At 38.3% G+C, this 25,848-nt stretch overlaps 3 protein-coding genes across 7 annotated transcripts; 2 read left to right on the top strand and 1 right to left on the bottom strand.

The window, feature by feature from the left end:
* Positions 1-2,540: 2,540 nt before the first annotated feature.
* On the top strand, positions 2,541-6,789 carry LOC104094075 (uncharacterized). Its single transcript, XM_009599936.4, has 2 exons — positions 2,541-3,957; positions 6,376-6,789. The coding sequence occupies exons 1-2, from the start codon at positions 2,777-2,779 to the stop codon at positions 6,401-6,403; spliced, it is 1,209 nt and encodes a 402-aa protein (XP_009598231.1). The 5' UTR covers positions 2,541-2,776; the 3' UTR covers positions 6,404-6,789.
* Positions 6,790-7,558: 769 nt separating this feature from the next.
* Positions 7,559-9,944, top strand: LOC104094074 (pectate lyase-like). Its single transcript, XM_009599935.3, has 4 exons — positions 7,559-7,923; positions 8,355-9,006; positions 9,105-9,347; positions 9,478-9,944. The coding sequence occupies exons 1-4, from the start codon at positions 7,736-7,738 to the stop codon at positions 9,697-9,699; spliced, it is 1,305 nt and encodes a 434-aa protein (XP_009598230.1). The 5' UTR covers positions 7,559-7,735; the 3' UTR covers positions 9,700-9,944.
* Positions 9,945-10,033: 89 nt separating this feature from the next.
* LOC104094073 (isochorismate synthase, chloroplastic) lies at positions 10,034-25,634 on the bottom strand. 5 transcript variants are annotated; one of them, XM_070177502.1, is made up of 16 exons: positions 25,316-25,630; positions 25,025-25,219; positions 16,872-17,122; positions 15,534-15,651; positions 15,317-15,433; positions 15,059-15,205; positions 14,781-14,855; positions 14,625-14,693; positions 13,746-13,864; positions 13,594-13,651; positions 13,222-13,332; positions 12,859-12,943; positions 12,342-12,439; positions 11,938-12,030; positions 11,690-11,793; positions 10,034-10,453 (listed from the first exon to the last, which is right to left on the bottom strand). In XM_070177502.1, coding segments are annotated over exons 1-16 (1,836 nt in total). In that variant the 5' UTR covers positions 25,511-25,630; the 3' UTR covers positions 10,034-10,452. The 5 variants fall into 5 exon arrangements, 4 of the variants coding, with proteins under 4 accessions (XP_070033603.1, XP_009598227.1, XP_009598228.1 ...); XM_009599932.4 differs by having other exon boundaries at positions 10,034-10,215; positions 11,718-11,793; XM_009599933.4 differs by having other exon boundaries at positions 11,718-11,793; positions 25,316-25,629.
* Positions 25,635-25,848: the final 214 nt, after the last annotated feature.

The following is a 25,848-nucleotide window of genomic DNA, read 5'->3' as shown; positions in this document are numbered from 1 at the left end:
TAGGAATAAGGTAAAGGTGCACCTTCTGAAATATAACATAGATAGAAGTCAATAGACAAACAGTACTAAAACATCCACACGAGGTCTATGATAATCTTCTACTCTGGTTAAGTCAAATCTACTGGTGGAGTGTTATTGCACTCCCTATCTTACTACACCAGGGTTATCAACTCTCTACTTAAAGGAATCCCAATCAGGGTCAGAAGTCACTTTCTTGCTGTGCCACCTCAACATCCTTGACAGTGGCATCATTACGACCTTTGATTTCTCAATATTACGACCAAATAGCGGAATTGCTTCGTACGCCCATGCCTAATTTAATATGAATAAAAAAATATTAAATTTAGTCTGCTACAAATAAAATAATAGTACTCAACTGTAAAGATTTTTTGAGAAGATTTTTTAATACTTACCATAAAGGTCCATGGGAAGTCGTACATGGCATAACTAGCCGATTTGGACTTTGTACAGAGATTTTTCTTTCCTTGCTCTTGCTTACATATGATTTGTAAACTGATAATATGTCATTGTTAAAGTACTCAATTGTAAGCTCAAAACACTCTTAGTCCCATGGATATTTCATGAAAACTTTCAAATTGTTAGCCATACAAATTCACTTCTTATCGACGCGCTATATGTTATCCCTTGAAAGTAAGATTGGATGGACAAACAACACCTATGAAATCTTAAACCTCTCTTATGTGTTAAATCTCTTGAAATTCAACATCATCAAAAGTTTCTCTTCTTCCACCCCCTTCCTGCTACTTACACTTACTTTGTCGCAGAATCCTTCGCCATCTTCTAATACTTTGTCCATTTCTTTTTTACTGAGTTTGGCACCACAGTTCAATCCAGTCATCAAAGAAAAATCCTTCAATCCAAAGTGAACAGGTTTGTCTCTAACTAAAATCTATAACTCGTGCGTTATAGATTTTGTAGCAAGGAATGGACATGTTGTCCATTAAACTATGTCCAATGCTCTGAAAGTTTTGCAAACTGTCCAAAACAACTACTATCAAACTTTTGCATCAATTTGACTGTTCCAATTTTTCCCTTGAACTTATGAAAATTATTGATCCTAGACCTCACACTAATCTTGGCCGTGAAACGTCTATGCTTTCTTAGAAAAGTCCTGAATTTATATTTAGATACGCTGACCGCCCTTACAAACACAGAAATTGATAGAACCTGGTCACCTTCAATTGTTGCATGTGTTTCACTTTCCAACTTATCTTCACCATCTTCAAGTTGTTAATCATATTCATCATCATCATCATCATCTTCTTCTTCTTCTTCTTCTTCTTCTTCTTCTTCTTCTTCTTCTTCTTCTTCTTCTTCTTCTTCATTTTTATCAATCTCCTAAATCATCACCATTTTCATCCTCCTCCCTACCTAAAGCTTTACCTATACTGTCATTTTCTTCTTTGACAATTACTTTTTCGGAAACTTGTTCTTCCATCTGATTTTGTGTTGAATTTATGTCCAAGTCTTCTTTTTCCTCCTCATCAACACCTTTTAACGCTAAGCTCCTTGCAACAGGTTTTTACTAATATGTATGTCCTCGTTAACTAATCTAGAATTTGATCTTGTTCTTTTTGTTTTTACTAGTAGATTTGATGGTTCTTTGTTCTTTTTTCTCTTATCATGCTTAGAAATCTCAGTATTTGCTTTACTAGGGAAAACTTCTGAAGTATCTACAATTCGTTTCCTCGTAGTAGTTTTTGAAGGCTAAGCATTTGCTTTACTAGGCGACGTTTCCGAAGTATTTGCATTTCGTTTCCTATTTGTAAGCTTTGAAGGGTGTTCAATCGCTATCTCTGCCGAAGAAGTATGCTTCTTAGCAATTGATTTCTTCCTCATGTTACCTACATATGCAATATCACATTTAATAATTTGAAACTTATGATCGGAATAAGAAAAATAAGCCCAATTCCATCAAACATCTATGACCAGACGACAATCGACCACAAGTTATCAATAAATATTAGGTCGCGAGACCGACGAAAATCTAAAATACAGAGCCCAGAGGTAGTCCAAGAAGAAAATATAACCAACCATGCCATATAAGATATGACTATACACAACTCAATCGAAATTGCAAATGCATATGCACGAATCCCTCTACAAACCCCAAAATCACAGTTGTAAGAAACGAAAAAAAATAGGAATTTAGGATTTACCAAATTGACAAGTTATGAGAAAATATACAATGCTTGTTGGGTCTATAGAGATGATTCAATCCAAATCGAAGTTTGATTCTTGTCGGATGTCGCTGGAAACCACCATGATCGAGAGGGTCGAGTGAGAGAGAAAAGAGAGAAGAAAGAGAAACTAGTGAAAAAATGAAGGAAATAAGTTTTTTCCAAGTTTAATAAGTGACCTACAAGTTTTGAAAATATTAAAAAGGCTCCAACTACCTTAATCCACTCATTTAACTATTTTTCAAATCAAAAGAAATTAAAAAAGAAAATAGGAGGTCACATGGCCAATTCAAATTTTTTTGGAGATTTTTATGACAATTTCTTTCGATTTTACTGGGTGGCCTGAGAAATGGGCTCAAGCATTCAAGTGATCACTCTGTGAAGCATAACTAGCCCAGTCCATTTAAAACTTTATCACCTTGTAACTCACTATCTAGGGCTTCAAACTTCACTTCACTTCTCCTTCTTCGCCGCTGGCCACCTCGCCGCCGCCTGTCTTCCCGGTGCCTCTTTTTCTCCTTCAGCACTGAAAAATTCTCTTTCTACAACCAAAACAAAATATCATTTTTTTCTCAATGTCTTTGCTGGAAGTTATAACCAAAGCTTCGACTGAACATTCTCCAACCACCTCCGAGGGAAATTACTCAATTGTTCTTAGCGGAGAACCAGTTCTGCTTCAACTGAAACCGGAAAAGGAAGAGGAAGACGGCGTATCGCTAGTCAAACGAGGTACTGGATGGAGAATTTTATCAACTGATGTCGAGTTAATCGAGTTAGGGCAAAATTTCATCAAAAAATTGAAGAGGAAGATGAAAAACCCTAATACATTCAATAAAGACGAGTTCTTTGGGATGTTTGTTGCCTACGTGGCAGAAATTTGGGAGAAATTTGGTGTTTCAATTCATGTTGATGGGTTGGATGATGGCAATATTGTAAAATTGACCGAAAAGGTGGGTAATTTTATGGGTAGAGATGTTAAGGGTTTGGTTTTGGAAGCATGTTTTGTTTTAGAGAGTTGGGAGGTTTTGGGGAGTTTGATTGTTAATGGGCTTGTTGAACATTCATGCTTATCGAATTTGATAAATAACCTAATTGAAAAGAAGCAATCTTGGTTGGTTGTTTTGTGTGTAAAGCATGTTTTAGATATTCAAACTTATGATATGATTTGTGTGTTGAAATACTTTCTTTCCCTTCCAAAAAACGGGGATAGTAGCTTGACTTTTGTGAGGAAGGAGTGGGAGAGTCAAGCAATGTCTGCAATTGACAAGGCAATGGACACGAGCCTTGGTCCGGATAGGATGAGTCTAGCTAGGGATGCTTCATTTTTGCTTATGCTAGCACATGATGGGTTTTCGGTTTATGAAATGTGTTTGCATTACTTTCTTGCGTCGAGGAATGTAGATGAAGTTATTTTGGGTGCTTGCATTAGTAAATTAACTGGTTCAGAGATAATGGTTTTGATCCGGTACCTGCAAAAGTGGTTGAATAAGTATGAGAGGTTTCCTCAGGTGTGTCCTTGTCCTAAGGCATCATTTGAATTGGGGTTGAAGGCTTGTGAATGGGCTCCTTCACTTGAAGACGTAGTCAAGTGTCTCGGTTTGGTTGTAGATGAGCACTTCTCTTCTTTGGTCTTGCATCAAGAGTTTCATGAGGAATTGAAATCTTTAGATGAAGTTGTCAATTCCTTAACTGCAGAAGCAAAAGTATGTGGCATCATGTCAAATTTGACTGAGGCATTGAAAAAGCAAACTCAAAGGTTTGTGATTGAACTTGAAACTTCTATATTATCTCTATATCTCTTGTTCTGAATTCTTCGTTATACACACTTCTTGCCAGTATGTATTGACATCTTAGATTTGATGTGTATTATCCCCAAAGTTTTTCTTTCAGGAATGTACTATATAGTAGGTATAAGTATTAAATATTTTCCTGACTTCATTTCACAGGAGAATGTCCAATGATCGGTATAAATGTTTTTCAGTTTTTAAATTTTTGTGGTCGGTAGAAATGTATAATCAGAGCAAAACTCAAGTCACGTAGTTTTGATATAGAAGATGGTAACACATTTATAGTTGTTGGTGCTGATATCCCAGTAAGCATCTGTGTCACTTTATTAATCAAAAACGCTATCTTGGTAACGTTGGGTGTGGTCCATTCTTAGATATTGAATAGCTTAGAATTGTGGTAAAATTTCCGATCTTTGGATGGTGTGACATGATCATTCATAGATATTGAATAGCCTAGAACAGTGTTAAAGATGCTAATCTTTGGATGATGTGAACCTGAATCTGGAACTTCCATAGCCATGTTTGAATCACAGATTAGTGAGTATGATAGAGATAGAGCATACGTGCAATCCAAAATAAATAGAACGGCGATGGTATGTGATTTAGTTGTACATCAGGAGTATTTGTGTTTAATATCTTTATTAAGTGATTTGATGTATTTTTAATTCATCAAAAAACATGATTTGATGAATTATAAAATTATCAAGCCTTCCAATTATATGGCATACTAGAGTAGCTTGAAATTCCAATTTCTTTTTTTTGCAATTAATGGAGGTGAAGTGCCTATTCAGGAAAGCCCCATTCAGCAATGTTTGACGAAAAATCACTTTATGTAATTGTACTTTCAAGACAACCAAGAATGAGATAGAAAGCGTCAAATGTAATCTGGACCACTATTGCTGGCAAGTTAGATATGCCTGGTTACATCTTGTAGTACAGTCATTGCTGCCGCTGTTGACATTTTCTCTTTATCGAATCCATCTCCTCGTCCTCCTCTAGGCCAACTATTTCTTGCTAGTGCTACTTGCAACTAGCACAAATACCACCAGGTCAAATTGCCACCCGTATTATCAGCTAAATCAGTTTTTCAGAATCATTAACCTAGCTTTGTCTCGTTCACTGTGTCTCCATCTGTATTTATACACTTGTTATAGTCTAGACAAGTAATATTGATTGAAAAGAAGGTAGTCGGATGGAAGAAGAAGCAGACTTGTGTGCACAGCTGCTTGCAGTTCAGTTTAGTAATTAGGCTACTGTTGGTGTAGTCTCTTTTCCCTACTTGGCAATGAAAGTTGTGACACTTCACAAGTTCACATTATAGTGGATCGTGATGAAGCTCTCAAATGCACTGAAGCTGAGCTCTGTTGATGATTCTATCAACTATTAGTAAAATAATTTTTCCTTATTTAAAACACTAGGTGATTCTTCTCATATGCCTAAGCATTGGTGGCAGAGCTACCCATACTTGTGCTAGTGGCAGGTAGCATGCTAAGTTGCTCGGACTCGAGTGCAGCTATCCGATCCGGGTGCGAATCGAGAGGTCGGATCCTTTATAATCTAAACTTTAAGATTCGGGGATAAGGGATCTAGGTACGGATACGGGTGTAAGAATTTGGCAAAAAATAATTCAAAATTCTAAAAATAGATATATAAAAATATATTCAAGAGGAAAAGCTGAAAAGGAGACAAAAGGAGTAGAATTTTCTACCTCACAGCAGCAGAATATTGAAGGTATGCCATTTCCCATGGCTTTAAATATGTACTAGCATTTATCTTGAGAAATCAAAATTCAGTTTTTCTTCAAATTTGTCCATGGATTGTGGTCAAAGTACCTTATCTCGATTAACCACATCCGGTACGAATCCCAAACCCTTACCCGTACTAGTGTCGTGTCGACACGGGTGTGGCGCCTAAAATGAAGAGTCCGCGCATCATAGGTACCAAGTACCTGGTGGAATAGTCGAGGTGTGCACAAGCTGGCCCGAACACATCCGTCACTAGAAAAAAGAAAAAGATCCCTTATTTATGCAAACAGGTATCCTGTGTTATGCTTAAATCTATTTCCTTTGTGACTCTTGTCAATATATGAGTAGTTCAACCTTTCCTTCCATTACTTATTTTTCCCAATTTTCCTACTCTGAACTTCGATGCAAGGCGTCAAGGATATCTACAAACAGTGAAGTACATGATTAATGGATGTACTTGTGCATTATTATGTTCATGTTAGAGATTCCTTATACTTGTGAAATGTGAATGTCTTCACTCTGTTTAAATTAAGAAGCATAATTCTACTCTATTGCTCAATTCTATTTTATGATATGGATTTTGATTTGCAAGCTCTTGAAGTTCTCTAGATGGAATGCTTTGACAGTCCAAGTATTTTGCAGGGTAGTTGGCGATGCAGCTTACGAGTAATCTCTCCTACTTTTCAGTTGAAGGATCTCTGACAAGATCAATGACGTTGCTGGAGTTTGATCTGTAATTTTGCCAGTCACACTCTAATGGGTGAATGTTTTGGTTGCCAATTGAACGAATCAACCGATTTGGAGCTCCCTTTCTCTTGACTTCGACCACACGAGACACAAAGAAAAGAATGCAGACTTGTATTTTCATTTTAAGGTATACACTAGATATTATTTGCAGGGCAGATGTCAAATTTCATGTTCTGTACTAAGCTAATTAAGCCAAGTATCGGGCAAGTACATCATTCGTTTAAATTGTGATATGGTTTTGATTAGTTTAAAAACAGTGTTAAAGTAAATTTGAAAGATCAAGAGATCGGAAAATTAGTTTTTGGAGAACATTTGTGTAGTTGTAGAACCATGTATTTGGGTTGCTTGTTGCTAATCTTTCTTTCTTTTGTTTAAACAATCTTAAGTAGGGTGATTTACTTGAATACATCATTTAACTTGTGTTTGGGTACTTAGTTGTGGATATTTTTTTTTTTACCAAATTGGGATAATTGACTTCTTACTTTTGGACGGAAGTAATTCTTTAACATAAATTCTTACTCTTAAATTATTACTACTTACTTTGATCAACATTTAGACATTATTATTAATATAAAGCTGAAGCTATTTACACTGTCGTCATACAATATCTTCAGTTTTGTAGGGTTAATATGTGTTGCCTACACTGATCTTCACCAAATTCTCAAAAATGATTTGGAAAATGTATGTCCAAAGTAATAAATCTCTCACGGATAGCATTTTTCTTGCAATTCAAACGCATTTGGTTTGCGTTAAAAAATGTAAAAATAAGAAGAGAAGAAAGACTGCTAAATAATTTAAGAAGTCACTGAGGAGAAATAAATATAGATAATTTTAAGCCATTACCTGGCTCATAAAAGATAGATAAATTATTCATTTTATTTTGTAGCAAATCCATAGAAAATTTAGGAAACACCAGCCAATATCTCTGGATTAAACAGTTTATCCAAAGAAACAAGTAGACCAAAAGTTGACCGTTAGAAGTAAAAGCGGTTCCCCACTTTTCCCTCTCTATTCCTCATTCTCACATTTACTTGTAGCACTTAGTGGTATTTAAACAAACTCTTCTCCCTCTCAGATAAAGAAAGAATAATGCAAAAGCCAAACATATGGCCTCTCCATAATTGCTAGATTAGCATTTAAAGCCTACCCATTAGTATTAAAAAATCAAATCATCCCTCTGTCAGAAGAAAGAAAGATAGGGGAATAATTGATTAAGTAAAAAAAAGAAAAAAAAGTTGTACATAAGCTATTGAGAATGGGAACTCTCAAAAATAGATTGATTTTCTTTGTTTTAGTCACTCTAGTTTTAAGCATAGAGGCAAATATTAGTGAGTTTGATGAGGTGTGGCAGACTCGAGCTACGCAAGCAAAGAAAACTGCTCAGGATTCCTATAATCCTCATCCTGAAACTGTCGCAGACAATCTCAACAAACATGTTCACAAGTATTATTTCTCTCACATTTCTTGCTTTTAGACTTTCACTTTTTCCCTTCTTTTTTTCTTTAAAGTTTGAAGAAGAGCAGGGAAATATACATACGTATTATATATACAGATTTTGTGCAACAAATGTTGTATGAGTACTACGGAGTTGTATCATAGAGACAAGGGGATTGAAAAAATGCTACATAGACGAATTCACGACCTAAAACCTTTTTTTGAACCTCCTTTTGATACTACACTAGAAGCTTTAATTTTGTTATTTTTCAATGGGATTCAATAATCAACATATATATACATAAAAAGAATTCACATATATAGTGATGCCGAGTTTCATGTCAAGATTACTTTTTTCGAACATTTTTGAAAAAAATAAAAAATAAAAAGAAGATGCATATTACGGTCAACCTCACATTTTCATCGTATTTAATTTGAAGGTGGGAAGAAGGTAGCAATAGCACAAGGAGAGACTTGCACAAGTACGATGGTCCATGCATGTCTACTAACCCTATTGATCGTTGCTGGAGATGTGACCCAAACTGGGTTAAAAACCGCATGAAGCTAGCTGATTGTGTTCTTGGATTCGGCCACCATACAACTGGTGGCAAAGGTGGCAAAATCTACGTAGTAACTGACCCTTCGGACGACGATATGGTGAATCCTAAACCAGGAACACTGCGCCACGCAGTCATACAACCAGAGCCACTTTGGATCATATTTAAACATCACATGGTCATTAGGCTTAACCAGGAACTTATCATGACAAGCAACAAGACAATTGATGCCAGAGGGCAAAAAGTACACATTGCCTTTGGTGCTAGTTTCATGTTACAGTTCATAAACAATGTCATTATTCATGGTCTTCATATCCATGATATTAAGGCTGGTAATGGTGGCCTAATTAGAGACTCGATCAATCATTATGGTTTTCGATCAAGGAGTGATGGTGATGGTATTTCAATCTTTGGATCCACAAATATTTGGATTGATCATGTTTCCATGTCTAATTGTGATGATGGACTCATTGATGCTGTCCAGGCTTCAACTGCTATTACCATTTCCAACAGCCATTTCACTAACCATAATGATGTAACTTAGCTTAAACTTGATATACTGAGAACATTTTTCTGCTGAAGAATGAAACAAGAAAGCATGTATATATTAATATTTGCATGTTTTTCGTTTAGGTTATGTTGTTTGGAGCAAGTGATAGCTACTCGGAGGACTCAATTTTACAGATAACACTTGCTTTTAATCACTTTGGACAAGGGTTGATCCAGAGGATGCCAAGAGTGAGATGGGGATTTGTTCATGCAGTCAACAATGACTATACTCACTGGCTTATGTATGCAATTGGTGGAAGCCAACACCCCACCATCCTCAGCCAGGGCAACCGGTTCATCGCCCCGCCTAACCCTAATGCAAAGGAGGTAAAATTAACAATATCTGTGACCAACAAAGTTTCATCACTATCCTGATCATGGAAAGAAGTGAACACACACATTATATTGTGACTAGCTCTTAGTTGAAATTGATGCTCATTCTTTCTTTTTTTTGTAGGTGACCAAAAGGGAGTATTCACCTGAAAGTGTGTGGAAGAATTGGGTGTGGAGATCACAGGGAGATCTGATGATGAACGGAGCGTTCTTTGTGGAATCTGGAAATCCCAATCATATATTCATGAAGGGTCCTGATATGATCCACCCCAGGCCAGGTTCATATGCAAGTAGGCTAACAAGATTTTCAGGCTCTTTGAACTGCATTGAAGGGAAGCCTTGTTAAAGCTTGTCTGCGCCAATTTTCTACTAATAGAAATACGACCTGAAACTATAGAAGTCAGTTTGCTCCCTTTCTCCTCTCAAATGCAAAGCTGCTAGTAGAAGGGGAGAATGAGTGTGAGCTAAGATGGAAATGCTTTTAGGTTTTTGATGCTCTGTGCTTCTGTAAATTCTTGAGTCCATGTCCTTTTTCCTTCTACCAATGTAAAAGTGATAAATCCAATAAAATCGCAATTCCAATTGATAGTAGCTATTTTTCATGATATTTGGACACTCCGAGATAAGGATGTTGCTGCCACTGAAACAACAAATAAACAAGGCATTCTAGAAATCACTCATTTCTGCAATACAAACGTGAAGGTTTTCTGTATTCTAATAACCAATATCCCTGGTTTTGGAGTCAGGAGTACATACCAAAAGAAAATACATCTGTACAAGATAATCGTTATACAAAATTTCTACTTCTTGTATTGTGCCAATTGAAGGGCATAATTGCTTTGCTCTGGCAAAAATTCTGCACCTGATTATATAAATATTGAAAGAAAATAAGAATAAAGATCTGGATGCTGTTTTATCTTGCAATTGAGTAACTAAATCTGGCAGCTAAATTGTGTTCATCGGATTTGCTATCAAAAGCTGAAGATAATGGTGTTAATATCATATGATTGGCATTGATCCCCTCAAGGTATATCATCTCTCCTCCAAGAAGATGTCATCTCACTAAATTGCAGAAATTGTTTATCAATCAGTTTTAAGATCTGAAAAGGAGTTGATCACACAAATAAAAAAACTAGTGTAGCAACTCGTAAGTTGGGAAAAAAGTGATATCCAACAAATTAATTATGTCTAAGAATTAGTAAAAGCATCAAAATTTGGAGTATTTTCGCGTCAAAAGATATACATCCAAAATAGCTAATACATGGTGTGTTATTATGTTATCTCATAACATTAACATTAGGATGGATTTCCAAGTATAAATAAGCACATTCTGGTTTTACTTAAAGTACAACATTTATTTGAGAATAGCCAGATTCTATTTCAACCATAAATTTCAGCTTTACTGTTTCAAAGATTAATTGTTGAGTACTTTAGGTTATATCTCATATCCTATATACTCCCTCCTTTCCATTTTATATGATGCTTTTTCCTTTTTGGTCTCATTCCAAAGATTGATACTTTTGACTTTTCTATATTTGGAAAGTCCTTAATATTAACATTCCCATTTTGCTTTAGTGACATGTTCTTATAGTAATTGACAAAGGATGTTGAAGACCACTAAGTATTAAGGGGTCGTTTGGTACGAGGGATAAGGTGAGATAAGATGTGAGATTAAATTTATACCGTGTTTGATTGGCGGAATAATTTATACCTCTAACCAACACGGTATAAATTTAATCCCAGACTTAATCCATCTTATCCCATCAAACTTGGGATTATTTTATCCCACCTCCCCTGTGGTATAAATTAGTCCTGGGATTATTCCTAGGATTATAATACCGGGATAATTTAGTCCGCGTACCAAACGACCCCTAAGGGTACTTGCACAAAAATATTTGGCTTATTTGTCGAAAGTGTTTTTAGAACTCTGCTTCCAGTTTAACACCATCATATAAAATAAGAGGGAGTATTATTTATTAGCTACCAATATATGACTACTCCATTTCAAAAATACCACCAGATATAGATGTTCTTTTGTGTTATAAACTTGATGCAAATTCATTCTTCAGGTAAAAACAGTATAGATAGAAACTGATTACACACCCCTTCAGAGTAAAAATTAAGTGTATGTAACATTATCTAAAGCTAGAATTGCAGGGCGGAACAATAGACCAATAATCTAGAAGTGTATACACATAATAGGTAAAAGACGGGAAACTACTGTCAATGATAGTTTGATGATATTTGCATGAAAAGATGTCCATATAATTTTCTCTTTTCCGTTTAATTAATTTCATAAACCACAATCGCTTTCAGAATGAGTGGTGTAGACAAACTAAATGTGATGCTGCAGGCATGACAAACCTTTCTGATTCTGATTGATAGTCCTAATTTCTCTTCTTGTCAAAAGAGGTGCCTCAAGTTTCATCAATTTGGTGAACTGCAGGAGACAATAGAAAGATGCAGCAGAAAAAAGACTCTTGTCATTCCTAAATTGCTTTCAGAAGGTAGAGAAACTCTTCACCCTCTAGATAATAAAAGGCATGTCTAATAACATAGAAATCAATTTACCAAGGATATATACCTGTGAAGTCTTCAGCTCGAGCTCTTCCCATTCTAGAGATGAATCACTTCCTTCCACTATCCCAGTTCCCGCATAAATTAATGCGCCAAGACCCTAGTTATTTCATTTTAATAACAGTGTTCAAAATACATCACTTAAATATATTACTATAACATACGAAATTGGATTAGAAATATTTGTAACAACAAAATTGATTTTTTTTCTAACATGTGAAACATTAAGTAGGGAACCTGTGAATCATTATTGATATATAGCAAAAGTAAATATTTATATAGGCGATGTCTGATTTAATTAGTCCCTCATAAAAAAATTACATCATGTGGTTATGTGTGGAGAAAACGAGTTCTCTGAAGAGGAGAAGTACTCTTGGACGAAGGTGAAATGCAATGAAATATTAACCTCACCTTTTCAACCAAAGCTGACCTTATTCCAACAGCAAATTCACTCTCTTCCCCTCCAAACCAACCAACAGGACCAGCATACATTCCTCGGTCAAACATTTCTGGGAAACATCAACTGATTAAAAGATATACCAGAGCACAAGGTCCAAGAAGCCATGGGTTGATTATCAAAACCTATTAGAATGACTAATTACAGCATTTGAAAGCACCAGCAGCATCCAGGCCGCACATGGAAATCTATGCATGACTTTGCCTTTTGAAAAATATTCCCATATACTGCCAGTGAATATCATGATGAGGATAACTAAGGACAAGTCTTAAGGTTAGTTATAGAAAAGCATTTTGAAGCAAGGGAAATCAGGCTTTCTATGACTGGTTGAGGTAATAAGTGGACAATCTGATCCATTAACTACAAGCCTATATTTTCCATTCTGTTATCTTTCTATTCTATCCACCAAGATAAGAAGTCACCTAACATTTTTGGTGCAAAAAGAGCTGGATAAAAAAAGATTAATCATACCGGTTTCTGAAATAAAAGCCCGTGCATCTTCTGTAGGATACCCACAAACTGCTGGAGTAGGGTGAATGGACGACAAGATCTTAAACTGGAAAACTGTAGATGTTTAGTATGCTACTTTGTGAAAGGAACAGAGGAAACAATAAGTTCATCTATACGTATAATCAGCAAATCTTTACTGATAGTAGAAATTCAAAGTGAGCTTTTGTTTCATCAGTTTTGCCAATTAGAGGGAGTGATTATGAACTAATTAAGGAAGATTGTTTGAGAAAATACTGATGGATGCGTCGTCAATCAGTTCTAGTTCTCATGAAACTTACCATCTCAGTAACTAGTAGATGGATTAAAAAAGATGTCAAGACTTACCTCCTCATCTTCAGTCTGGAGTCTTCCCCTCAATCGAGCATAAAGATGTTGAACTCTCGGAAATTTTCTTATTGCTTTCTTTGGTTCAATTAAGACGCTGGAACACACAGCCTATGAAACAAAATAAGCTAGCTTTATACAACATGAAAGGTTCCTGAGATATCCTAAAAGTGGACAAGGGAACTTTTGAAATTTCAAATTTGGAATAGATCAAATTTGACATGCTAAATTTTCAACACGTCAACAAAATGGACATGTCACCAAAAATTATTGAACAAGTGCAAATCTCAAATTGGAAAGTTCAAAAGTGCGCCTTCCCTTATGAAGTCCTCTTAAGAAGATTCTGTTTAGAAGCCACTTAACCAGGCTTACCTCCAATTTTCTTCTTATGCACTCCCGTACTATAGCAAACTCATTATGGTCCTTGGCACTGCAGAAGAATAAAAGAATATAGACAACACCACTGGACAAAGAAATACAATAATCACATAATGTGTTTTATCTATAAAGCACAAAAGATGAACCTGGATAGTAAATCCTGTCCTATCTTAAGATCCAGAAGCTCTGATCCACCCCTAGCCCGTGTTCCAGCTAAAGCCTCGCTACAGATGCTGAGGCTGTCCCGATGAAATAGCTGCTCTGGCTATTCAAAAAGAGCATAAGTATTAAATAAAACTGTTTTATCTCCTCACCATTTCTACATCCAGTATACAAAAAATCCATGTACTTTGATACCATGACTTATAATTGGCACTAGAAACATTCAGAAGTGAGTTTGATGCTCCAGATAAATAGAAGGTAGTGGGTATGGGATCTCATTACTGAATTTCAATAGATGGAGCAAGAACTTCGTCACAAGAATCCAGTTCTCACCAGTACAACTGCTTTGCTTATCTCCTGAACTTGCTATCAGTAAATGGTTTCATCTATTTACCAGTATCATAATTAAAGTAAATAAAAACTCAGCTATAAAAAATTTAATAAGATTCTTTTCATTCTAAACGCATTAAGGATGTTTGTGGTCAGGCAATTTAGCTTCATGTCCTTTCAATGTTGAAGATGATGGCTTCATGATGGCATCAGGATTTCATACTTGAAATATTTTCAGAATGCACACATAATTAATATATTTCTCTTCACTCAACAAATACACCAACACAGAAATAACTGTTTTCAGTGCCAATAACTCTTCACATATTAAATGATATAATGAAAGGTGCAATGTAGAACCATTCGGAAATATTTTGCTTGATGTGAATATAGTGTCATTTCACCTGGTCGATGGACCATAATCTATGTTAGTGTCAACCTTGAGGGGATGCGCACCAAAGAAAGGATACATTCTATGGATTGAATACATTGCTTCATTACACCATTTAGTATTGAGAAAGAGTTTGAATTACAGTGTTTCCAATGAATGCCGCTGACTGGGGAGGTTGCAAACAGAACTGATATGCATTTTCTCCTTCAACCTGCAAGACTTAATTCTCTATATTTTAGCAAAAGAAAAGATACTATGCTAGTGAACTGTTTATCATTATAAGGTAGCTAATCAACACCTTTAAGCAAGCTAACCATGTTAAAGGATCAATGTCCGCAGCTGTCACAACTCTGGTGCTACGAGCAAGTACCACCTGCGGTTTACAGGAAAAGGTATGCACTTTAACACCACCTAGATTTACTTGTTATGAAGTATGAACCCATATACTAATGTGAGCATCAGCTGTATCATTTTGTTCTGCTATTTCTATTAGTCCTCTATGACAATACTTCATTTTAGAGTAAAAGCAATACATTGTTAGAATATAACTCAAACGTAAAGAACACAGCTGACAACCTTGATAAGCATCGGGTCGTTTCTTCTTATTATTTGCAAAGCACGCTTAACAGCTTGGTCCCAAGATGCTTTACCAGGGACATGAGTACTTGCAAGTATATGTGAATGAGGAATTTTTTTCTGCACCCTCATAAGAACGGAGGAAACCTGCATTCATTAACATAGGGTTTAAAAGAAAAGTTAATGAGGAAAGAAAAAATGGAATAAAATGAAACGACAACCAAACAAAAAGGATTAAATGAAGCGAGCAGGAGAGACCTGCCATATTGTGGCCTGAAGTACTTCTATTGCCCTCTGGTACGTGCAAGAGACAGCATTATCCCATGCGACTGTTGCAGCAATAACCGAACTTCCTTCCAGCTCATCAAACTCAACCTGTCAGTTAGCATCTAGCAACGGATGGATTATATTCAAGAGACAACATGTCTAACAAATAGGTCCTAAGCAATGAAGAGATGAAAGTCAATCCATTTACCTGAGGGACCATGAAATAAAATGAACCAAAAGTACTCCATTCAGGGCCTATATTGGCTGTTGCATCAAATCGGATTGCCCCATAAGCACGAATTAGAGGACATTTCTTGGAGAGGAACCTTTGGCAGAGATAAAACAATGCTAGCCTTCAGAACATAAACAAGGAGTTTAACCAAGTCTTTTGCTAACTATGGTTCCAGGTTGTCCAATTATTGCTAGCTGAGATCCTTGTGCGATTCCTGTTTCTCTTATTTCTTTTTAAGAATCTTTTCTGAAGTCTAGCTCCGATAATCTCTGATTAGGATACTATCTGATAAAAAATGTCAGTTCTAGCGTAAAACTAAATTTCAAGTCCAGTTTATTGTCTTTTTTTTTAATAACCATGGTGTCTGAGGCAGATTGCATGCACCTCGACTAATTCCACGGGATACCTGCTACCTCAACAGGTACCAGGTAACTCTGTCCAGCAAGCTCGGACAGATTACAAGTCCAGTTTATTATCATTGTGAAGTTTGTGCAGCTCCTAATTTTCAACTATTATTTAGTAACACTAAAATTGCATAAAACATCATTAGCCATGTCAGATTGCCATAAAATGTGAAAGGGAAAAATAACATCCGTGGGTTGATCAGTTCAACTTGAAATAATATAATGCAAAAAAGTTGTATCAGTAGTGGTCCTTAAAAATAAGACAAACTAAGCAACTGTGAACTTAGGCATAGCAATCTCATTGACTCAAACAAGATGGAAAAACAAAGTCAAAGTTAAACAATAACTTCTGGAACCTATGTGTTACCACTACCCACATTTGGGACCATGTCATGTGATGATCTTTTCCTTTTTTTAATAAGGCAAAACAGATGTCCTTTAACAACTTTATTTCTTCAATTTGTTTCATGATTTTCTCGAATCATTAACGTCATCAACTCCCTTAATCTGAATCATATTTTCCAAAATTTAAACTTGATGAGTTCAGCCTCTAATATTGACTCATTTATTAATGAAATTATAGGTTCAGAATTTAATATTTATTGAATTTTTGGTGATTTTCAGACACAGACACATTTACTTTTACACATTCTGCATTGAAAATATTGGGTCAGTTGAACCTATACAATGGCTTTATCCGCCTTTGATATTCACACTTAGAAACGACTTCTTTTCTCCAAGTTGTTTCATGTTTTTCTCCTTCGCTACACTAACTTCATCAGCTCTCTCAATCCGAGTCATATTCACACTTAAAAACAATAATGCAAACCAAAAAAGGTGTGCATATTTTAGGTGAAAGCAAAATGCAAAGAAGGCAGAAATACTTAAAAGAGAATTAGAGTAAAATAACCTGCGTATAGCACGCCAATCGTCAAAGGAGAAGGGGCGTAAATGGGTAAAGAAGACAGCAGAGCCGACACCAGCTACACTGACCACTTTAGAAGAGGAATGAGAAGTTCCATTCCTTTTGGTTGTGTGATCAATAAAGCACATTTCGGAATCAACAGCTGCCCTTCGACCGGAGAAGAAACAGCGCGGGAGGAGGACATGGTTCTGTGCATGAAGCCACTCAAGCGCTTCTATCTGCTCTTCAATTGGCACCTTTCCAACACGATACCCATTGTTAAAAATATTTTATCAGCAGAAACAGAATTACTGAAATATCAAAATCAACATTCAGAAACTATCTAAAATCATAGTACTCCATTTTTAAACTACACATTGTCAATTTCTAATTTCGATAGATCGACAAGTGTAATCATTGGAAACCTTTTAATTTCAGCTTATACTAGTTTTTTCTCTTTTCATCAGCAACAGGCCTAATATAATTTCACAACTGAGGTTTGTGGAGTATAATGTGTATGCCGACCTTACTTTTACCGTGAAAAGATAGAGAGCATATTTCCGAAAGACCCTCGGCTAAAGCAAAGATCAAAATGAAGTTGAGGCAACAAACAATAACACCAACGCTCCAATAAAAACACAGAAGCAAAAAAAATAACAAATAGTAATAGAAAATCACGATTAAGAAAATAAAAGGCCAACACTAATACTACTCGTAAGGCCAAGGAACACACTCGACTACCTAACCTTCTACCCTAATTCTCGATCCCACACTCTCCTAGGGTCATGTCTTCGGTAAGCTGAAGCATTGTCATGTCTTGTCTAATCACATCGTCCCAATACTTCTTCAGCCTACTTCTACCTCTTCTTAGACCCGCAAATACCAACCTCTCACGCCTCCTTACTGGGGCATCGATGCTTCTTCTCTTCACATGCCCGAACCATCTAAACCTCACTTCTTGCATCTTATCCTCCACGGGAGCCACACCCACCTTGTCCCGAATATCGTCATTCTTAGTCTTATCTATCCTGGTATGAGGGTGCATCCATTTCAACATCCGCATTTCTATTGCCTTCATCTTCTGAACATGAAATTTTTTACGCGGCGCCTTCCTGAGATTCCTTGGAAGGGCGACATAAGGCTTAGCAACCGATGTTTGTGCAGTTACTATTCGCCAACTGGGGTCCCCTTCGTACGCTAAACAAAACTCAGTGTCGTACGGGAAAATCAATGTCAAGAGCAATTGAGAGAACAGAAAAGAAAATGAGAATAAAAGAAAGCTTGATTGCATTAATGAAAACTATTACAGAAAGGCAACAGGGTGTCGAGGGGGAGAGACACCAATACAGAGAATTATTTGCTTACTTGAAAGTTTTATTGCTTGATCCCTCCTAATAATGCTTAAAAAAAATAAACCACAGTTACATGACTTGACATAACTAAGCTAGAGAGACATAATGGAAATACGGGAAGTAAAACTACTCTATATTTACAATAAAAAAGACTTAGATTCCTACAAGGTAGAAGCAGGTCCGTTGGCAGCAACCTTGTCTTTAGCATCAGAGTTTACGCGCGCGACGCTGTTGGCATTTGCCTGCGACTGGGTGCTGGCGAGGGCTATCGGTAGGGCGACATAGGCACAGACGTACTTGTAACTTGGCGCGGCCAAGACCACGGGGTCGTCCATGGCGTTACGCGTTGGGAGGCTTTCCAGGACGCCATAGGGCGCGTCCAAGGGGTCATGGGGGCATGGCTAGAAAGCCGCCCTGACTTTCTCCCCCACCTGAGTTGGCGACTTCCTCGGCGCCTTACTTGCAAAATAATCATCGATCATGCTCTTGTAGGCTTTGAGGTTTGTTTCTATCTTCCAAGTATTCTCCTCTCTATCACATCCCTGCCATTTCACCAAGAACTCTTGGTGATCTTTCCTTGAAGCATGAATCAATCGATCATCGAGAATAGCTTCTGCACGCCTTTTCCCGATTGAATTAGGACCTCGAATACTGGGATCCGCGAAGGATCCTTCATGTCTTCCCGAAAAGGTTTCAGAAGGCTGACATGGAAGACTAGATGAATCTTCCACCATGCTGGGTATCCACCCAATATGCAACTTTCCCAATACGCTTCTGAATGAACAAGGGTCCAATGTACTTTTGCAATAGATGAGGGTCATGAACCCCTGCGAACAAGTATTGATTTGGGATTTACACCATCACTTTGTCTCCTACTTGGTATTCAACAAAGCGATGATTTTGATCAGCATGCTTTTTCATCCGCTTTTGGGCTTTGACAAGATAGCTCCGCACTATCTACAAATTTCGCTTCTATTCCTTCAAGAAGCTAGAAGCTCGAGGAGATTTCGATATGTTTGGGGCACTCACAATGTTTGGGAGTAGCGGTTGTTGTCCAGTAACAATTTCAAAAGCGTTTCTGTTTGTACTAGAGCTCTTTTGTGAATTGAAAGACAGTTGAGAAGCATTCAGAAGCTTCACCAAATTCTTCTGCGATCCGGTAACAAAATAGTGGAGGTATTCCTCCAGCATGCCATTGAACCGCTCCGTCTGGCCATCACATTGCGGATAGAAACTTGAACTGTGGCTCAACTTGGACCCGAGGCACTTAAAGAGGTGAGTCCAAACGTTTCTAGTGAAGCGAAAGTCGCGATCACTAACGATGTCTTTAGGCAGACCCCAATATTTGACAACATGAGAGAAGAAGAGTTGAGTTGTATCTTCTGCTGATATATATTTTGGGCTGCTATAAATTTAGTATACTTGGAAAACCAATCTACCACAACCAAGATAGTTGTAAGATCTCCGACCTTGGGCAATCCGGTGATGCTAGTGAAACGCTTTCCCATGGTCTCTTTAGAACAGGCAATGGCTCCAAAAGTCCTGCTTGTGTCAAGCGGTCTAACTTGTCTTTCTGGCATAATAGGCAAGTCTTCACATCTTGCGCAACGTCATCAGCCATTTGAGGCCAATAATAAGCATGACGCAACAACACCATGGTGCGTTCTTTACCTGGGTGGCCGGCTCACAAAGTATCATGACATTCCATCAGAAGATTCCTTCACAAATCTCTTTCTTTAGGAACATAAAGTCGATTTCCTTTCACCTTCACGAACCCATCTTCCCCGTAGAACTGGCGAGTCTTGCCTTGTCCTACCAAATCGACCAAGTACTGTGCAACAGGATCCTTGGTGAGTAGATCATGTATCTGGTCTTTTATAGTGGCGGACATTTCGCTCCCCCTTAGGTTGGCGAGTAGGCACACCGATGCTAGGTCAACCCTCCGACTAAGCACATCAGCAACTTGGTTGGTCTTCCCACTTCGGTACTCCAAGTTGAAGTGAAATTCCGCTAGGAGTTCCTGCCAGCTAGCCTGTTCGCCATTCAACTTTGGATGGGTCATGAAATGGCTAACAGCTGTATTGTCTGTCTTGACCACGAACGGGGTTCCCAACAGATAGTGCCTCCAAAGGCGTAAGCAATGGATGACAACCAATAATTCTTTTTCGCGGGTGGCATAGCGTCGTTTTGCATCCTTCAACTTCCGGCTCTCGTGCGCTACTGGATGCCCCTCTTGTAACAAGATTCAGCCTAGAACATAGTCAAAGGCATCTGTTTATACTTCGAACGGCTTGGCCAAATCAGGGAGGGCAAGACGGGGCTACTAGACATAGCCGTTTTTAATGCGTTGAAGGCCTCCGCTCGCCTCGGACCCCAATCCAAGGCGTGGCTTTCTTTAGGAGTTCTGTCAATGGAACTGCAATGAGAGAGTAATTCTTCACAAACCGCCGATAAAAGTTGCATAGGACAAGGAACGCCCTCAAGGCGTGTATATCCTTAGGCAGCGGCCAATCTGTGACAACCTGAATCTTCTGTTGGTCCATCTTGATTCGCCCTTCCTCGATGACATGTCCGAGAAAGTCAAATCTATTTTTGGGTGAAGGAGCACTTGAATAACTTCACATATAATTTGTACTCCCACAGTTGGTTTATAACCTTCCGCAGGTGCTCCAGGTGTTCCTCCAATGTTTTGCTATATACCACAATGTCGTCCAAGTAGACCACTATGAATTCATCAATGTACTCTCGGAAGACTTGGTCAGCAGGGTGCAAAATGTGGTTGGAGCATTAGTCAAGCCGAATGGCATGACCAGGAAGTCATACGACCCATATCTTGTCACACAGGTCGTTTTGTGTTCATCTCCATCGGCAATCGGGACTTGCCTTCAAGTCTATTTTTGTGAACACTATAGCACCACCCAGTCTATCGAACAGGTCTGCCATTAGTGGGATAGAGTTCTTGTTCTTCACAGGGATTTTGTTTAAGGCCCGATAATCCACACACAGTCGTAGGGTGCCATCCAGTTTCTTTTGGAATAGCACAGGGGACCCATAAGGGGACTTCGAGGGCAAATGATCCCCGTGTCCAGTATTTCTGTCAAGTGTCTCCAAATCTCGATGAGTTTGGGTTGTGGCATTATGTAAGGATCCCTGGCATGTGGCTTCACACCAAGCACCAACTCAATCTCATGGTCCACAGTGCGCCTAGACGGGAGTCACTTTGGCATGTCCTGTGGCATGACATTTTCAAACTCTTTTAGCAGCTCATTCACAGGTGCAGGAATGGGATTCGAAGAGCGTTCAATATCTTCAATACAGAGGGTAGCCAGGAATGTAAGTTCATGTCTTTTGACTCTCTTCTTCAACTGTAAGGTCGAGATGGTCTCCGCGACCATTTTTATGGTTGTGCATGGGATAATGCAGGGCTTGGCCCTGTTTGATCCCATCATCAACAGCATGTCTGTATAAGGTACATGAATGGTGTTGGTTTGCCTCATGAATTCCAATCCAACTATCAGCTCAAAGTCATCTATGATCACCACACGCAAGTTAAATTTTCCTTCGACCAAGCTTTACCGACACTCCTTTGGTTATTCCACCCACTGGTTGAGGCGGTGAGTTGATAGCCTTGACACGACCTCTGCCCTTTCCTACAACTAGATCAAGGCGCTCTACCTTAGTTGAGGCTAAGTAGTTATGAGTAGTGCCCGTGTCTATCATCGCCCGAATGGGCTTGCTATTAACTTTCATTTCGACGAACATCAGAGTCTTCTCTTGGTTAAGAGAAGGCCCCTCATCCGCCTTCTTTTTCCCTTTCTTGGTGGTTGGGCATGAGTCCTTCTTCTCATGGATACCGGCATTGGTTCCTACTAAGGCCTGAGAAAAAGAACAAACAAGTGCGTTGGAGGCATCTATTGGTTCTGTCTGGTCAGCATCATCTGTGTCGTCATCCGTCCCATATCAAAGGTTTGATGGTCATTCATTTGTGCATGTGGGCATTCATTTCTCCAATATGGCACGCCGCAATGGCGACATCCTGAAGGGGGTCCCCCGATCGTTGTTGTGAGACGCAACACTATTTCTGCCTGAGGAAAGAGTCTTAGATTTGGTTACACTCTAATCTCCTCCACTTCTGCAAGGGCCATCATTGTTAGGCTGGCCCCCTTTATATCCTCCTCGGACAGGCAGTTGAGGCCTATCCTTCGAGCTTCCACTTGGTAGTTCCCAAGACATTCCGCTGCTTGGATTACCTTAGGTAAAGTATCTACCCTTTATCTTTGCAGCTCCATACGGGCATAAGGTTTCAAACCTTCTAGGAATTTGAAGAATTATCTTTGTCCCACATATCCTGTATGTTCAGCATGAGTGCGGAGAATTCCCGGACGTAATCCCGGACTACCTTGGTCTGGCTAAGCTCCCGGAGCTTTCTCCGTGTATTGTACTCAATATTTTCGGGGAAGAATTGTAGGCGTATGGTTGCCTTCAGGTGTGCCTAAGTCTCAAGAGTATCTTTGCCTGCCCTGATGGCTTCGTATTTTACCCGCCACCAGAGTTTAGCATCACCCTGAAAATACATGGCAACAGTTGCTACCTCTTTTGCTTCTTCTAACTCCCCCATGGTATCGAAGTACTATTCAATGTCGAAGATGAAGTTCTCCACTTCCTTGGCATTTCGAGCCCTATTGTAGGGTTTTGGCTCAAGAATCTTCAGCTTTTGTAGCATAGGGGCGAGGTTCACAGCAGCCCCAATTTGGTTTCCGCCTCCTCGAAGTAGGCCTTGTAATGCAGCACTGACAACATTGAGCTGGCCTATCAAATTGTCTATGGTCTGCTGCATGGCAGTCACCATGTCTGCCTCTTGTTCTCTATAGGCTAAATCCTCGGTCCACTCCTATTGGAGGCCCTCAAATTTAATGAAAATTCTGGCTGCCTTTGTGGCTGTCATTTGTCGGTCTCCTTCAAAGTCACGACTGATGTTTGCAATATCACCTTCGGCCTGCCGCATACCGCGGCCCAGGTCGTCCAACCTTTGCACTAGGCTGGTTCTTAGATCAGGTACCGTATTCACGATGGGTTGTAATACGTTAACTGTCTCCTCAAGGGCCGCAATACGATCCCCGTGATTTAGTATGGTCAGAAATGGTGGTAATGGCAATGTGTTCCCTCGTCCGATGTCGAGTCTAGACACTGATACCAACTGTTACGTGGCGCTTTCCTGAGATTCCTTGAAAGGGTGACGTAATGCTAAGCAACCAATGTTCGTGCAGTTACTATCCGCTAACTGGGTCAGAAATGGTGGTAATGGCAATGTGTTCCCTCGTCCGATGTCGAGCCTAGGCTCTGATACCAACTGTTACGTGACGCCTTCCTGAGATTCCTTGGAAGGGCGACGTAATGCTAAGCAACCAATGTCCGTGCATTTACTGTCCGTTGGCAGCAACCTTATTTTTAGCATCAAAGTCTGCGCGCGCGGCACTGTTGGTATTTGCCTGCGGCATGAATGAAAAGCTGCCCATGACAGAATTCTTGACTGGCCAACATTCAGCCACATATGACATACTATAAAAAAAACTTACTTTTAAGTTTTGCTGGAATATTTTTATCACGCAAAACATCGAAAGCGAGCCTCCATTTCATTCACCCCCGCTCCAATACAATGTGTGATATCCTTGTCAATTTTTTCATTTCTCTTTTCAATTAATAATGTTATGTGTTAGACTTTTTTAATACCTAGTATTTGTAAATCATTTAAGAATTTTGATTAATATTGGTTGCTAGACAACTTATAATTAATATTCTAATAAATAATAATTTGCTTGTGATCTCCTAAATACTATTACTATAACTTATAAAATTTAGAACTTGATTTTTGTTTTATTCTTGTAACTTTCATTTGAATTCCAACACCTCATTTTTCTTTATGATTCTTTTTTATTTTTCAATTATACATATTTTATCATATTTATTTCGAAACATTGCATTGGTATTTAGTATTTAAAAAATAAACAAGTAAAAAAGTTATATTTATTTTCAAAATATTTTATAGGTGGATGGACATAATCATAAATCCAAAATTTTGAAAATCACGAGAAAATGTTGACTCATGTCTGTCCTATTCAAATAGTGAGAGGATGCTATTTTCTAACCCCAACCATTTAAGAAGTTATGTGAAATTTATTCATTTATTAATTACTGTATTTTCTAACCCTAACCAGTTAAGAGGTTAAATGAAATTTACTCTTTTATTAATTACTGTATATTAATTTACAAGCATGTGATGTACTGACGTTTAGTGTTGGTGCTAAAACTCTATCCTCTCCGTTTCAAAGTAGAAAAAATAGAGGTGATTTATCAACAGCGCAGCCTAATTTTGTTGCTACTGATTTGGACAGTCTTATGCGTATTGTGACAAGAATACAATCATTTGGCCTTTGGGCAGTGTTCTTGAGACTAGATAAGAAATAAGATCACGAATAATCTGAGCCAACCACGTGTCTTATATTCAAAGATAGACAACTTGGCTTGGTGTCCTACTAACATTACTATCTTGGTTTCCTTCAATTGGCTTGTAAACTGCATTCGGCCTTTGACATTCAATTGCAATGATGAATTCTTCTACGAGCGGATTCAAAATTTTAGATTAGTGATTCAAAATAATATTGCAATCACTATGTTTAATGTGTTTTCCATACAGAGTCTATTTTTCATGTGTGGCAATGGATGCATCATATGTCTCATTTGGAATGTTGTAAATAAATACATATCCGCCAATGTTAATGTGAGTGATAAAATACACATGGGATTTACCTCAAGACGAATGATACCAGAATGGTAAGGAGGAGGCTCGGATTTAAGCAAGTCAGAGATGGCGGAATTGAGACGTTCCATAGCCAATGCAGGGCTAGAAACTGCAGGCAACGTTCTTGTTTCTATGGTTCCAATAGGAGCTCTTGGGTCGCCTTGGCAACCATTCATCGACAATGAACAAGACTGATGATATCTCTGTTTAATTGAGCAAACACAAAGACATCATAATCTGTGTAACTCATAGGGAAATAAAAGAGAAGAAGCAAGCAATTGCAGAATACATTATCTTACTTGGCTAGAGTTGGAGAAATGAATAGACTGCTTTCCATATAGAGGAGAAGACAAGAGCGAGCATTTCATGAGTGATGACTCACGTAGAGTGCAGTGCTTTGCACCTACAGCCATTACGATATAGAAAAAACGATGGGAGAGATAAAGGAAATTAGCTCTTGTTTTCTTTGGTTTCTTTTGAATAACACATTGCATACAGAAAGAAGATTAGAACTCATAAACATACGATAAACAAATAGTCAAGAGTTTTGGTAGGCTATTATTATTGGCCGTGGATGGTCTGAACAATGGGCCACCACTACCATATTAGGTAGAAATCCCGCTATAAAGAAATTGTGATAGAGGAGTGGAAATCTCACCTCACCACGTCGCTTTGTGCCCACTCGTCCCTATATCTCTTCTCTCTATTTATTGTCTCTCTCTACACGCAGACGGAAGACAATAACAATTCTAGAAAGATTTTTTCGTGTTTAAAATTTATTTATATGTCAAAAATTGGATCTGAGACGTACCTGATAAAGATAGTCTCGTTT

This window comes from Nicotiana tomentosiformis, chromosome 6, assembly GCF_000390325.3.
Source record: "Nicotiana tomentosiformis chromosome 6, ASM39032v3, whole genome shotgun sequence".
NCBI classification, from domain to species: domain Eukaryota; kingdom Viridiplantae; phylum Streptophyta; class Magnoliopsida; order Solanales; family Solanaceae; genus Nicotiana; species Nicotiana tomentosiformis.
This window is presented reverse-complemented; position numbering and strand designations above follow the sequence as displayed.

Coding starts and splice junctions, on each gene's coding strand:
- LOC104094075 (XM_009599936.4), top strand. CDS start 2,777: ATGTCTTTGCTGGAAGTTATAACCAAAGCTTCGACTGAACATTCTCCA. Junction 3,958..6,375: donor TTGAAAAAGCAAACTCAAAG/GTTTGTGATTGA, acceptor AGTATTTTGCAG/GGTAGTTGGCGATGCAGCTT.
- LOC104094074 (XM_009599935.3), top strand. CDS start 7,736: ATGGGAACTCTCAAAAATAGATTGATTTTCTTTGTTTTAGTCACTCTA. Junction 9,007..9,104: donor ATTTCACTAACCATAATGAT/GTAACTTAGCTT, acceptor TTTTTCGTTTAG/GTTATGTTGTTTGGAGCAAG. Junction 9,348..9,477: donor CTAACCCTAATGCAAAGGAG/GTAAAATTAACA, acceptor TTTTTTTTGTAG/GTGACCAAAAGGGAGTATTC.
- LOC104094073 (XM_009599932.4), bottom strand. CDS start 25,510: ATGCAATGTGTTATTCAAAAGAAACCAAAGAAAACAAGAGCTAATTTC. Junction 13,652..13,745: donor GGACAGGATTTACTATCCAG/GTTCATCTTTTG, acceptor ATTCTTCTGCAG/TGCCAAGGACCATAATGAGT. Junction 12,944..13,221: donor TCCAGACTGAAGATGAGGAG/GTAAGTCTTGAC, acceptor ACAGTTTTCCAG/TTTAAGATCTTGTCGTCCAT.